The 15,177-nt window shown below is 38.9% G+C and overlaps 1 protein-coding gene across 1 annotated transcript in view; it reads left to right on the forward strand.

Moving 5' to 3' along the window:
• The window catches only part of SMCHD1 (structural maintenance of chromosomes flexible hinge domain containing 1), a 67,875-nt gene that overhangs the window by 40,523 nt on the left and 12,175 nt on the right, over nt 1-15,177 (forward strand). Inside the window, exons 29-40 of the mRNA XM_083449995.1 lie at nt 1,263-1,381; nt 2,496-2,663; nt 3,366-3,491; nt 5,267-5,346; nt 6,485-6,642; nt 7,250-7,356; nt 8,429-8,487; nt 10,391-10,478; nt 12,056-12,187; nt 13,452-13,604; nt 14,435-14,561; nt 14,743-14,862. Of these exons, the coding sequence (XP_083306121.1) occupies nt 1,263-1,381; nt 2,496-2,663; nt 3,366-3,491; nt 5,267-5,346; nt 6,485-6,642; nt 7,250-7,356; nt 8,429-8,487; nt 10,391-10,478; nt 12,056-12,187; nt 13,452-13,604; nt 14,435-14,561; nt 14,743-14,862 (1,437 nt within the window). The remainder of the gene's footprint in view (nt 1-1,262; nt 1,382-2,495; nt 2,664-3,365; nt 3,492-5,266; nt 5,347-6,484; nt 6,643-7,249; nt 7,357-8,428; nt 8,488-10,390; nt 10,479-12,055; nt 12,188-13,451; nt 13,605-14,434; nt 14,562-14,742; nt 14,863-15,177) is intronic.

The following is a 15,177-nucleotide window of genomic DNA, read 5'->3' on the forward strand; positions in this document are numbered from 1 at the left end:
GCCTGCATTCAGCCTCATCTCTGGAGATCCTGGCATACCTGCCACCAGATTGGGATTGGGATTTGGCACCACCCTGGTGATTAATAGGCTACATTGCAAGCTTTTAAAAGATTTAAAAAATCAAATAGGAAACTGCAATCTTAACGCCTCCCTGCTCCTTCAGCTTTTTACTTTGCCTCACAAGAAATAGTTGTTTCTTCCTGAGACTCCTGGTGTTCTTCTTTCAAGCTGGTTATTTCCTTGCTTCTTCTACTTCTTGTTGATTTTCTCTGTGTGTTTAGCTTTATCATTAGTTCTCCTTCTCAGTGCTCCTTCCCCCACTGTGGTTGTTTCCCACTCATTTTTCCTGCCTTTTTAGCCTTTAGTTCCCTTATCTGCAGCCCTACTCTATTGCCTTTTTTGCTGCCTTTAGTCACAGTATCCTCTGTATTTCACCCACTCTAAACTTTTGTTCAGTACAGCTAAAGCTTTCCAAACTGAAAGACTCCCAGTTTCCCCATGTTTATGGAGATCAGAACCAGCTGCAATTAATGCACATTCTAGCTGGCTTTACCACTTGTCTTTCCTTTACTGCATTTATTTCCGGTGTATTTATTCCTGGTGTGTGTGTTTAAATTGTGATTTTCTTTGGCATTACTCTTATTGTGATCCTCTGAGAAATTAATTATAAATTAATTTACCCCAAATTAATCTTCCCCATAACTTGATCTTCTAAGGAATTCATTGTAATTTTATTATCCCTAATCAATTTCCCCATCATTCAGTCCTGAGCTAGTAAACCAATGAAACCCTGTCAGTTAATTCTTTCCTCTACAATCAATTTCAAGTACAATAAATGAGACCTTGCTGCTTAGCTCCATGTAACTTGGCCCACAGGTTGCTGCTTTCCATATCATCCAAAGCTTGGATAGGAAAAGAGGCAGCGGTGCACTAGTATCTACAGCCATGCCCGCCAATTTGCCCACCTACTCTTTTGCCTGCCATATTGGGAATTCCAGACATGAGTTCTGCTCTGCTTTGTTGTTTGGCCATTGATCACGTCAATTGGTAACGTCATTTTCGGTGGCCATCTTGGGAGATTTGTTTACCATCTGGCAGCTGTCTTGAGTGGGACAACCTGGACTGGGTTTAAGGAGGAACACCTCTGGTTGCCATCTTCAGAGCATTGTTTACTTCCAGTAACCATCTTTAGAATTCTAAAATAAAATATAAATAATAACAGATGGTTTCTAATTCTTCTGTTGTTGTTTTTTTCCTTAAAGAGGTAATGATTACAGATCAGCATGGAAATCACATTCAAAACCTGACATCAACTTGTTTGGATTCCTTGAAAATAGAGGGTAGTGGTCTGGATAAATCAGAATTGAGAAGTGTTTGGCAGGTATTTCTTAACACCATGTTATGTAGGATTTGCATCAGTGAAATTCATCTTATTTGGGGGGAGGGAACTTGTGTCTCTATCCCTGACACCACTTAATAACATTCATACAACTGATAAGAGGCAAAGGGGAGTTACTACTTTCAAGCTTGTAAAGATTCTTCAAATGATTTACTTCTATTTACTTCTGTTTTCATGGCAAGTAAATAGTCACCTTTGTGGTGCTATTATTCTTGCTAGTTGGGTCTTTATCCAGAACTCAAATAGTACAAAGCTTTCATAAACTTTCTGGAATGTTGTTACCTTGAGTTGAATTCATTTACTGTTTTCTCAACTCATACTGGTTGACATGGATACTAAGGATAAAGATGGATCCACTTTGATTTATTATGCCATTTAAGTGTACCATATATTATGTTGCAGCATAATATAGATTCTTCACATAATATAGAAAGTGTGCAGACTCCTAGAGAGACAATCACAGCCACACCCAGGTCAATCCTCTGCAGGCTACACTGAGTTGAGATGTGGTTTGGCTTTGCATGTCTGTTTAATCCAGGCTCATTGTTTAGCTCTCTCCAGACTAAACATGAGCAGCAACCAAGGTTCTATGTCTTAGGGCTCATGGTTTGGGTGGGATAGCTAAGCCAGAAGCCCAGGTTCAAACAACATGCTCAGTCAGAGCGTGGGAGCCTGCACACTCACATGTATGCTGCCTCCTTTGCATCCCTATTATGCCGCTCAGTGGAGCTCTTCTGGGTAGTGCAGGGCCTTTTCCTGTCTGGCCTGAAGGAGGTAGCAGATCTGATGGTAGTTTGCTGTAACTTGTTTGGAAAGCTTTTTGAGGATAAAATTGCTTGCATCCAGCTTTACTCAGCTGTTACAGCAGATGCATCTCAAGGGATGTCCAGAACACTGTCTAGTCCTGCTGTGTTGGATGAGTGTCAGTTGGTAAGGCTTGAGCAGGTGGACAAGGTGTTTAAATTGCAGAGTTGTAAGAGCAAACCCCATATGCCATAAATAGAAGCCTGTCTATCCTTCCACTTGTATAATCAAATAACTTTATGAGATCAAAATCCTATTGGTTTGTTAAATGTTGTTATATGTTTCTTTGTAGGCAGATACACAAACTATTTGTGTCACAGGAATCAGGTTTAAACCAGGTCCTCCTGGAACCAAAGAACTGTGTTTTGCTTGGCGTGAATTTTCTCATTTCTTGAGACTAAATTTAATTGCAGGACCTCCAGCTAAATTGGTGCTTGTGGACTGGACAGAGTTAGAAAACGTAAGTCTGCATCATGTAATACCAGCAATAGTCTCCATACCTCTGGGAAATAGAGAGAGGAGAGGCATGAACATAATGTTACAGCGTTTCGCTGATATTAAATACTTCTGAAACTTTAGCATGGTCTCTGGCGTGAAAGGAGACATTGAAACAAAAAGAGTAACTTGTATGAAAATAACGTTTCTGACTGGAGTTTCTCATAATTGGCTCTTCTTCATAAGTAAGCGATTGATGAAATTGCTTCTGATCACTGTATGTTTTGCAGCTAAATTGCATTACACACCTAAAATGTCTCATTCCTTATATACCAAACCAATCACTGCAGCTTGCAGGAGGGGGCATCTTCAGATACCATCTTAATAGAAGGATACATTCCACACAATGTGATAATTGGGCCTTTAGTGGGGCAGCACTTACCTCTTGAAATTCCATCCCGTTACATATTAGACAGGCATCTGTTGAAGATTTTCCTCTTTTAACAATCCTCCTGAGTAGAGATTTTTATCCCTGATGGATTCTGTATTGCATTTGAAATGTTTTACACACAAACACACACACACATATTTGAAATACTTTTATATATTAATCTATTCTATATGTATGTTTGTACTGTATTGTTAAATCACTTTGAAATGCTTCATAAATAAAATAAATAAATAATACTACAGGTTTAAATAGCAATAATTTTTGAACTGCTTCTAGCCTGTGTCAGTGATTAATGGCAAAGAACTACAGAAGCCACTTATAGTCCAACTGTGTGATCAGTGGAATAACCCATCTTCTGAACCTGATGTCAAAATCAACCTTTTAAAGGCTGGGAACTTAAAGGTAATTGCCTTTGAATTCATACATCTCACTGGGATATATCATTGTGCAAGACACCCAAAATACAGAATGTTGTTAAAATGCATTCATCTGCATAGTGTCAGCACTTTATATGAGGACAAGTCCTTACCTCAGGGATCTTACAGTCTAAAATGTGACATAGAGGAGATATCCAGAGGCACTGAAAAATAGGGTAAGAATGTAGTAATTGTTGCATTAGATATTTATTCTTAATTACAATAGGGTATAGGAACTCGGTCTTGTACTAAAAGCCCTGTGAAAAAGGTGGGTCTTGAGGGATTTGGAAGAAGTGAGCAAGAAGTGCGTATTTATAAAATACACCTCACTTTTTAAAATGCTTAGATTCCTAGCATATGTGATTGGACAATACATTTAAAAACACATAATATATTTGGATAGATAAATAACAATTTGAAGATTATTATTTTATACTGTTTTAGGGATTGAAATAAAACCCTTAGTGTATTGCTCTATGCCAGATAATCTTGGGAATTGAGTGACTACAAGCTGGCTGCTAGGTTATTCAATTTGCATGGACAGGCGGAGTCCCCAGATCCCGAGCGGTCCCCCCCCCCCCCCGTCATGTGGAATAACGACTCAAGACGACATGCTATGGGATTAAATTGGCCACAACTTTATTAAATTTCAAATGTGGGTAGACCTTGGCTCAGGCATTGGGCGTTCTCCCTCCCCAGTCCCCAGCCGGGGACCTAGGGAGCTTCAGGGTTATTCAGTGGAGGGGGGCGGCTCTGGAGAACATATGTTGAAGCAGAGATAGCCGCCCCCGTTACGCCGCCGCCGCAGGGGAGAGCAATGGTGACCTTTCGGCATACGGTCAAAGCCTCCCTTCAGAAACCCCTTTAACGGGGAACCCTGGTATCGCCGCCCCAAAGAGGAAGATGGACTAAAGGATTCCGCGCAAGGCCTAATACCGCCAAAGTTGTGACGTTTTGCTACGGGAAAGGCGAAACCTGCCAATGCAGGGAAATTCCTTTCCGGCCCTTTAACAGCGACCTTAACGTAGCAGCACCCGCATACCTGTCAAGAAAAGTTACCTGTAAAACCTATGAAGAAAAGTTAACCTGCAAAAGAAGACATTAACTGAGGGTGGGTAGGGTGGGAGAAACTCTGGAGCCAAGTGAGGACTACCAGGTAAGATCCTCCCTCTATTGTGGGGGCAGGTAGTCCCTCCCCTACCTGGCCTGGTCTCCTTGGCAATGCTTCCCCCAGGTGGGATTGGACAACTGACTGAGGTAGGCAGAGACCTCCAGGTATCCCACCTGAGGGAAGGCAAAGCAAAGCCTATGCTGATGGGGCCACTCCAGATCCAGGGCTGCGTGCATCCACTCAAAGGTCGCCCCCGTTTTAAGCGGGGAGCGGTCATTACAAAGAAAGAGACATGTAGTTGACAGTCCTTTGGCCATGTCTGACGCACCAGTTGTCTGTCTGATGATTACAACTTCTCTTTAGCTGGAGCCACACACCAATCTGACTCCAGGAAAAAGAGAGTAATAGCTGGAAATATAGGGGTTTGCTGCTTAACAATTCTTTTAAGTTTCCCGTGGTAAATAACATTGTAACATAGATGTGGCATCGCTAATCCTTAAGTGTTTGCTATATGCTGGGAGGGTAAAGCATCTTAACTATGGAAAAACATGGAAAACTGAAATAGAAAATTTGCTGATTTGTAATAGTTAAATCATTATCAGTGCTTCTTAGTCATTCATTAATGGGGAGAAAATCAATTTTCTTGTCAGATTATTCCTTCAAACCAGCAGCATAAAACAGATGAAAATGGCAGAGCAAATTTTGGCGTTCTTAGAATTCATGCTCCTTGGTAAGTGATTGAAAACTCTTACATTCATCAGACAATGTTTGGAATCGTTTCCAGGCCCAATTCAAAGCGTTGGTTTTCTCCCCATATGAACCAACCCAGGCCCTCCAATTATTATCAGAGGCCCTGCTTCATGGGGCCCTTCTCCACAAGAGATCTGAAGGGTGGCAACATGAGAATGGGCCTTTTCTGTGGTGACGCCATTTGTGGAATGCTGTCCCAAGGGAAGCTTGCCTGGCACCTTCATTACATATCATTAGGCACCAGGCAAAAAATGTTCCTCTTCAACCACGCCTTTGGCTGTTAGTCAATCTATGACCTTTTAAATGTGTGATGGAGGGGGTGTTATTGTTTCTTTGCTATTTTGTCATGTGTTTATTTGTTAAAACCTGCCTTGGGATCTTTGCCTAAAGGTAGGTAAAGGTAAAGGGACCCCTGACAGTTAGGTCCAGTCGCTTACAACTCTGGGGTTGTGGCACTCATCTCGCTTAATAGGCTGAGGGAGCCGGCGTACAGCTTCCGGGTCAGGTGGCCAGCATGACTAAGCCACTTCTGGCGAACCAGAGCAGCGCACGGAAACACTGTTTACCTTCCCGCTGGAGCGGTACCATTTATCTACTTGCACTTTGATGTGCTTTCGAACTGCTAGGTTGGCAGGAGCAGGGACCGAGCAACGGGAGCTCACCCCGTCACGGGGATTCGAACCGCCGACCTTCTGATCGGCAAGCCCTAGGCTCTGTGGTTTATTTATAGCATTCAGTTCTAAAACTGTGAACAACCTCTCCCATTGGCTTTATACAGATGTAGTGGAAAATCTATACTTTTTAAAAAGTTTTTTAAGGAGCCAGTGTGGTGTAGTGGTTAAGAGCGGTAGTCACGTAATCCGGGGAACCGGGTTCGTTTCTCCGCTCCTCCACATGCAGCTGCTGGGTGACCTTGGGCTAGTCACACTTCTTTGAAGTCTCTCACCCCCACTCACCTCACAGAGTGTTTGTTGTGGGGGAGGAAGGGAAAGGAGAATGTTAGCTTTGAGACTCCTTAAAGGGAGTGAAAGGCGGGATATCAAATCCAAACTCCTCTTCTTCTTCTTCTTTTTGGACAAAGAGGTATATTGGAGTTTAACCACGATTTTATTTTGCAGGGGAGAGCATACATTGCAATTTAAAGCCACATACAACAAGAACACACTAAACTGTCCAGTAATCAAATTAAATGTTCAGCCTGACCCCGAGAGACCTGTACGTTTGAATGTCAAGTATGATAAGAATGCTACCCTTGTAGCTGGAAACACCTTTCCTGGTGAGTTTTTATTTGTGACATTTTAATCTAACCATATGTAAGGTCTTCACCATTTTTAGTTTTGTAACCATAGCTATATATAGCTTGGTAAAGTATAACATTCATGTATAAAATTGGTTTAGAACTCAGTTTGTGAAGACCTGTCTACAAATTCAGCATGGCCCTTGCCTAAGTTGCTGTGATGTTACATTTTCATAATTATTTAATTGCTGTAGCATTTATGTGGAGCACTAAGATCGTTGGTTTATAAGTGAACACCCTAGCAGTCATTAGTAACAGGTCCGGTATGTAACAGTTAATCATTTTCAGGAAATGAATCTAAGCGTCTTGCAGGTTTCCACTTGCATGCCTGTCTTGGTAATTCAGTGGCAGAGTACATGCATTGCATGCAGAATGTTCACCCCCTGGCTCCTCTTAAGTTTTGCTGAGAAAGACAGCTGTCTGGAATCTGAGCCTCTGTCAGTCAGTGTAAGACAGTACTGAGATAGACGGGACCAGTGGTCTGGCTTGGTATAAGATAGCTTCCTAATATTTCAGAACATTTTAATTTTGAAATGTAAAACAGAACTTTAGTGAGAAAGATTCATATGCTTTTTTCTCCCCACAGATTTCATTATTAGTGTTATTTCTGAAGCTGATAACATTATTAAAAATATAAGCCCAGGAATAATTTATATGAAAATGTGGGAAGGTAGGAGAACTGTACCTCAAAATGTAAGTAAAATTCTCTACCTTTTAGCTACTGAGCCAGGTTCAAGGTCTTGCTGTTGACATTTAAAGCCCCAAGCAACTTTCAAAGACTTGATATGATTACCCAAGCTTTCCTGGACTCCTAATTTTTAAATTCTCCTTTCATGCACTGCTCATTTTAATCTATCTATACATATTATTATGTTTTTACTTTATTATTTAAAAGTCTTGTTTGAATAATGTTGCATTTTTACATGAATTGTTATTGATTTTTAGAAATCTGATTATATATTATGTAAACGGCTTAGTTTTTTTATAGATATACAGTGCATATTTTATAAATAACTGTTAATATATGAAAGAGTGGAGCAAATGGCTTACACGAGCGCCACATTGGTGCTGTTTTAAATAGTTATACATGGCAGCTATTTAAACTCAGCAAATGGGGATTGGATATCTCCCCTGTGTCACTGAAGATATTTAAGAATCAAAGCATATGGTAATACAGTGAACCATTCCACTTGAATTGATCTTCCATGTATTATTAACCACATAATGGTAGCAATTTTATGCTGCTTCAACATAGCAACCATATCATGTCAGCCAGTCTTGTTGTTTGGAGGGCTTAAGGTGAACTTGACTTCTATTCCTTTTGTTAGGCTGTGGGGTTTAATCCAGAGTGATGTCAAGTAGCAAGTCATGTCAGTGCAAGGATTTCAGTTTGCATGACAAAACTTTCTCAGGGCAGGGCAGATTTGGAGAGGGCACAGACCACATGCAGGGCAAGTAAAGGCGACCCATATTGTGCAAGCTGAAATCCCTGTGCTGATGGGATGTATCAATTTGAATACCACCTATGATCTATTGAAAGCATGTTTTTGATAGTAAAAGGACCAAATGGCAGAAATTAATGAATTTCGTAGTACAGTAGAAGGAGAGTGAAGGATTGAGGAAACCCACACAATAACATCTTTACTTAGTTAATGAAGTGCCTTTCTTTAAAGCCCAGTTCTGTTTATTCTGCTTGTCTACTTCATATTTAACAAAGTTATCTTTAAAATTATACATATATGATCCCTTGTAATTTCTTTTTAAGGTTACAACATATGTCTGTACCAAAACAAATGATGACGACAGTAGCTTTTTTTACTTCAGGTAAATAAATTTGGTAGGGCTCTAAATGGTTTTGTTATAGCTTAGAAGAAGCAAAATCTCAAAGGTTAATACTGTAGTTACTTTATCACTGAAGGCAGTGTAGTAGCTGTGTAGAAATAATCTTTTAAAATGTGTTTACTGGGACAGGATTTGTTCTATATACAGTGTAAAAATTTCCTGCGTATTTAGGATTATGTAAACAGTGACATTTCAACTACAGTGTTACCTCAAGTTACAATCGCCTCAGGTTACAAACGCTTCAGGTTACAAACTCCGCTAAACCTGGAAGAGTTACCTTGAGTTAAGAACTTTGCCCCAGGATGAGAATGAAAATCGTGTGCCGGCAGCGCAGTGGCAGCAAGAGGCCCCATTAGCGAAAGCACACCTCTAGTTAAGAGCAGTTTCAGGTTAAGAATATACCTCCAGAATGAATTAAGTTTGTAACTAGAGGTACCACTGTACTAAGTATCCATAGGTGGCTGGCAGTTGTCACTTAACTAGTTGCATAAGACTGGTCTGGGAAAAGCTGGGTTCTTTTTAAACTGAGTTAGATTGCAAAATTTCACTTCTGATTGGCTTGCTGGATAGAAATTCTTTGTCACACATTGGATAGGGCAAGTGTTCTGATGGGGGTGTAGAATTTTGAGCCACTCAAATTTAATTGGTTGAAGGATGGGCTGGCTAGAACATAAGTAGGCTAATTTTGACTGTCCAGGGAAAAAGCATGACTTTCTGAGGCTGCTGGCCAGAAAAGGAAAGGAAGAGGGAAGTCTGGAGCTGAAGCAGGTGGAAGCCAGGCAAGTGGCTATTGAATATATTGTTAGGAAGAGGCTTGGAAATACAGTCTTCCCCCAAAAGAGCTAAATTACTAAATTAAGTCAAAGATTGAAAGAGTGGCCATCAAAGGCCAGTAAGCAGGAGTGGAGCAAGGAGTTACTGGAGCCAACCAGAGAAAGAACTGCCTGAAAGCCTGGCTTAGAGAAAACCAGCAGAAGTCCTCTATACCTGATGGTGAGACTGACTGATATGGAGAGAAATGACTAAATGTAATTGGTATATGAGTTTGATAGGTAAAAGAAGTTTTTAGAAGCCAGTCTTATGTAAGCTTCTGTATTAGCAAGTAACTGCCATTTATAATAAGAGTAACCCTATAAAAGCAAATATAAGCCTTAAAGAAACGGTAACCAATTTAAGTATAGTATTCACCTTCAATCAATCTCTTTATTCTGTGAACCGCCCTGTACCTGGGGGTCTCAAGGCAGTTCACAGAATATAAATTCAATAATAATAATAATTTATTGTTATAATCAGAATTTACCTTGTTTTCCTTTATAGTTAATAATAAAGGACAACAAAGTGAATCGACTGGTTTGTACCTTGTCTAAAGTAACACAGCTACTGTGTTATAAATTAAGGTTTTTGTAAATGCCATTAGTAAAGATATAGGGGAGCTACAGTTACAAGATTTGAAATATAAGCACAGAGGTGGGAATAAAATAGGAACCCCTTCACACCACCAGCGAATAAGCAGTTGTAAATAGAAGCTGGTTTTTGATCAAAATCCAGAAGTAACCCTTTCCAGTGCTTCTGGGTCGCCATGGGACATAACCTGAAAGAACGTAACATGAAGCGGACGTAACATGAGGTATGACTGTATAGGAATTAATTTTTTGCATATTAGTAATTAGAATAAGATATATGAGGGGGAAATACATTACTTAGAAGAAACTTTGGGTTAGATTTAGAAGTGTCTTTCCTTCAACAAGATCTACTTGCATTGAAAGAATGAAACATTTGGTTCAGCTCATAAAATGTATCCTCATTTAATAGGTGGGTTTGTGTTAGAAAATATAAATATTGAAAGTTTTACTTTGTTACTAAAATCCTGATATTTGCAATTTAGGCAAAAAATGGTTCCAGAGAAAGTGGGCACCTACAGCATCCAGTTTGCATTTGCCATTAACAAAATAAACATTCTTAACAGCGAACAGGTTTGCTTTTGAAATAACAGTTATAAAATAAAATCCTGTAATTTGCTGCAGACATTTTTCTTATTTTATCTCATAAGATTTGAATGAGTTACAAGCTATTTTATGTTGATGTTTTGAATAACCTGTTCAACTTGTCTGACCTTTACTACTTTCTTAGAAATAAAAAGGCCTTTCCCTGAAGTATTTCCTTCTCTCGCATGAACCTACCCATACGTTAAAATCATTAAAACATCATACAACAATAAAATAATAGAATACTGAACAAATGGCCAACACTGAGTCAAGCCAATTCTCTAAAAACAGTTGGTGAAACAAACATTTTTAGCAGGTGACAAAATATCAGAAGTCTAGGTACTTGTCTGTTTTCAAAGGAGCATAGTCTTCCAAAGAGCTAGTGCTGTTCATAAGTCTACTCATAAGGAACTCATCTATCCACTTAAAATGATAGTCCCTGAATAATCACTCATATGTAGACGAATTCGACAGAACTTAAAGGGACTTTTTTTCCCCTGGCCACACCCAATTTCCTGCTCAAATATATACACATGGAGATCCCTCTTTCTCCATTTGGAGGCACCCAGAAAGAAACAGTCTAAACACTGCTGCCCCCCAGAAATGATGCTGTTGTGCAAGGGACCCCAAGGGTCATCTAGTTCAACCCCCTGCAGTTCTGGAGTCCTGTCCACAGCCATCCCTGGGTGGACCCGAACCACCAACCTTCTGGTTAACAGCCAGACACACTGACCCGTAGCACCACCTGAGACGGATGCAGACAATAGAAAAATCGCTCCACTTATCCATTTTTAAAACTTGCTCTCTGGCACTACTGTTTTCTCTGTTGCTGGATTTACTAGATTGATGCTGCTTTTAATTTGCTTTTGATTTCCATGTTGTACTTTATATTTTGGGGGGGGGGGGTAAAAAAATGCACCACCTAGAGAAATGCCTGTAATGGGCATTCTATAGTAGAATTCTCCCATACATAAGCTCAGTGTCTGTGCTTGACTAGATCAAGCCCATTTTTTTCAATGAATGAGGCAAGTCCTGATTGAAAAGTACCTGGCCTTCCTCTGTATGTTTTTGCTCTACCACTGTCATGTGGAACAGTGGTGGAGAAGAGAGTAGTACAGCATTTTAGGAAATACTTGCGACAACAGCAGCTACTTTTTTTCCACAATTCCTTGTTGTGCAGTTCATGTAAAGGTCCACAGGGATGGGCTAATTAGTAGCATTAATACTTTCTCGAATGCATTATATAAAGCTGTAGTGGATAAGCACAAATCCAGAAATAGATGTAGTTTGGCCCAACTCATACAAGTTTTGAAGTGTGATTTCCACTTTTGTGTAGTCGGGGCCTTCAGTGATAGCAGTGTAGGAACTATCCAGTGGCTGTCAGTTGCAGTTGTTAAAACTACAGCATGGGCCCAGCTGTATGGAAGCAAAACACACAAGAAGAATACATATGAATTGGAAACTTAGTATTCTATAATTAAAGCTGTTTCTATTCTTGATTTGCCTTAAAAGTACTTAAGTACTTTAAGACTGTGAACTGAGTATTGTGATGATCTTTTCCTCAGCTTGTTTTTGAAGTGGAGCCTAATGAACCAACACAGCTGATGCCAAGAATTTTGCCAAAGACTCCTACCGTTTCTAATGATCAGACTGTTGGCAGTCGGACCCTTGTCAAAGACTTGACTCTCGTTATTATGGTAATTAAGTAGGATTGTATGTAATAAAATGACTTAAAATGGAATGGATTTCACTTTTTAAGAAAGGTATATTGAAGCTGGATAAAATAGACATTGGTTCTCTTATTTCCTGCTTCACAATCAATATTTTGAAAAAAGTGGATTTTAAGTTCCATCTGATTGTTTGGCCATTTGGCTATAGAGAGAGGCTTAAAGGGCCTCAGTTGGTCCCTGGGCCGGAGGGCTACCCCACATGTAAACAGCTAACTTGTATTTTATTTATCATTTCCATTAAGGTTGGCAGCCCATTACTTGTATTTTGTTTTAGGGAAAACCTTAAATTTTATCCTGGGTTATTCCAGCAATTGCTCTTTATAAGATTTTGTCTAATTAATTGTAAGGTGGAAGTTTAGTCTTCTGGGCTTTAGTCTTCGTGATTAGGCGTGCTGAGACTGAAAAACCTGGGATTTATTCCACTTGAAAAGTAAGATATGAGATATATGGAGCCTATTCCCAGTATTCAACAGCAGTCATCCATAATCTTAATTACAAAGGGTGATTCTCATCTAATTCACACTCAGAGTAGACCCATTAATTTCAAAGGTCTCCTCTGAATATGACTATCAGTGAATATAACTCAAAGGCTTTTGATTATTGCCTTATACAAATGAATAATCTGGTCAGGGCAAATACAACAGGCTCGCTAAAAACCCACCCAAGCCTCCATTTTTCATGTTAATTGATGTTAATATTGATACAGGCATGTAAACCTTTATGGTGGGAGGTGGGCACACATTTCTCCATAACTGCTGTTTAACTAAATTCCCCCAAGTTAATGCTGCAGTTGAATGACAATATAAAAAAGCATTTCAAAGTCCCACTTCACTCTTCCCAGGTTTTTTTTTTCTATTGAAAAGATCTTGGGTGGTTTTCAACTAAGTTTTACCTGGAGTAGATCCATTAAAATTAATGAACATGACTTAGCTAGGTTTATTAATTTACCTTGAGGGATACGGGGACCAATGGTGTGGGCTGTTCTTCAGCACGTGATCGCAGGCAGGAGTGATCTGATTGATTTCAGTGGGTCTACTTTGAGTAAAACTAAGTTGAAATGCCCAACTGCATTTTAAGCTCAGGACAGTGCAGCTTGCAGGATGTGGGCTGTAAACTTCCGAAGAGTTCTGGAAACAAAAAGGGCACACAAACAAAATATGTGCATATACTCCAACCTCAAAATACATGTTCTGGGCAAGGCACACAACTCTAATATCTTCTTAATTTTAAGGATGAATATAAAAACTGCACTGGCAATGACTTGGATGGGAAAATCATAGCTAAAATTCGAAGTTCAACGGATAAAGTTAAGGACATCCCCCTGTTTCAGGGTAAAACAGATACAGTTGAGTTTCCATTTCACAGAGGAATTGTTGAAATTGAGGTGAGTCTTCTAAACATAATTGTAATGTAAGTTTAGAGGTAATATTCCTAAAACCGAAAGCAGCCATGTATTCTCTTGCACATGTGTCACTTTTCCTTACATTTTTCATTTAGTTTTCCCTGTGTTTTAAGAAACTTTATATACTAATGGGTATGATCCAGAGAAAATAAGTAAATTTATAGCACAGTCCTATATATATCTCTACCAGAATTCTCACAGAGTTCAACAGTGCTTACTCCCAGGAAAAGGTTATAGGATGGCAGGTTTAAGTCCTGTTTATTACATTCAATGAATTAAACCTATAAAGCTTATTGAAGTCAATGGTTTCTTTCTATCATGTTCAGTATTTACAAACTGGCACCCATTATATTTGAGTGCTTCTTGATGAGAAGTGATTCTTTTTCTTCTTATGACAAGCTCTGATCCCTTGGGATGTCTGCTTCCATGGTAATAGCAGTAACTTTAACTCCACATTGGGAGTTGAATGATTTGTTTTACTGCGTATTATTCATTTCGGTTCTCTCCATGCTGCCTTTTGTACTATTTTTAAGTATAGAATAATGAATAAAAGCTTACCAAGAGAGCATACAAGGTATAGATATATTTCTAAATTGAAGGTTCATTTTATGTCTTACGTTACAAAGTAAGCTAGATCAATGGTACATATAACCTTTTAACCTTGAAAAAATACTTTTTGCTAAAAAATTTCTGTTAGTATATGTCAGAATTAATTTGGAATGAAAGTATAGCTAATTTTTGCACAAATATTTTTATATACAGCAATCTGAAATCAATGATAAAAATATAACGGTATGTCTGTTTTTCTTCAGGATCTTGTGCTGGCAGAAAATAGTCCAGGGAGAGATAGTACTGAATATATTCTTGTATTTGAGCCAGATATACCCATTTTGAATCGACGTTTGGAACCTTATTGTCTCCCTTTTATGTTTTATGATGGTGAGTTTCAAGTGTTTCTATTTTTTCCTTTCTAAAATATAATGTGTATTTTCTATAAATCTATAAATCTTTTTTTCTCGCATTCTTTCAATTATCAATTCAACATTTCATTTTGTCCTTGGTCTTTTCCCAAAATACCCACAAAGTAGAATGGATTAAATTGCAAAATTTTTTTGTTTAGATTATAAGAAACAACAGCAGATGGCCACTCTTTCAAAAGAGAGAGACGAGCTTTCTAAGTCAATAACTGCATATAGAGATACGTTTGACACCATAAATCAGCTTCTAACTGAACTGAAGCGTAAGTAACATACAAATACTGTTTTCATTTGAATGTATTTTTCATTGTTACAGACCAAGAGTTGCTAGCCTTTAGCACTTCAGTTGTTGCTGAATTACAACTCCTGTCAGTCCCTTCTAGCTTTACCAATGGTGAGGGATGATAAGAATTATAGTTTAGCAGCATCTGCAGGGCCACAGATTAGTAAAATTGTCATGTATTTTTGTATGTGCTACTCCTTTTCAATAGTGCTTAAGTATAGTTTTGGATTGTGCAAATTAGAATAGGTCCAGATATCAAGACTTTTTGAATACATCTCTTGCTTTCTCATCAGTC

Source organism: Podarcis tiliguerta (genome assembly GCF_965153285.1).
Source record: "Podarcis tiliguerta genome assembly, chromosome: 7".
In the NCBI taxonomy this organism is placed as follows: domain Eukaryota; kingdom Metazoa; phylum Chordata; class Lepidosauria; order Squamata; family Lacertidae; genus Podarcis; species Podarcis tiliguerta.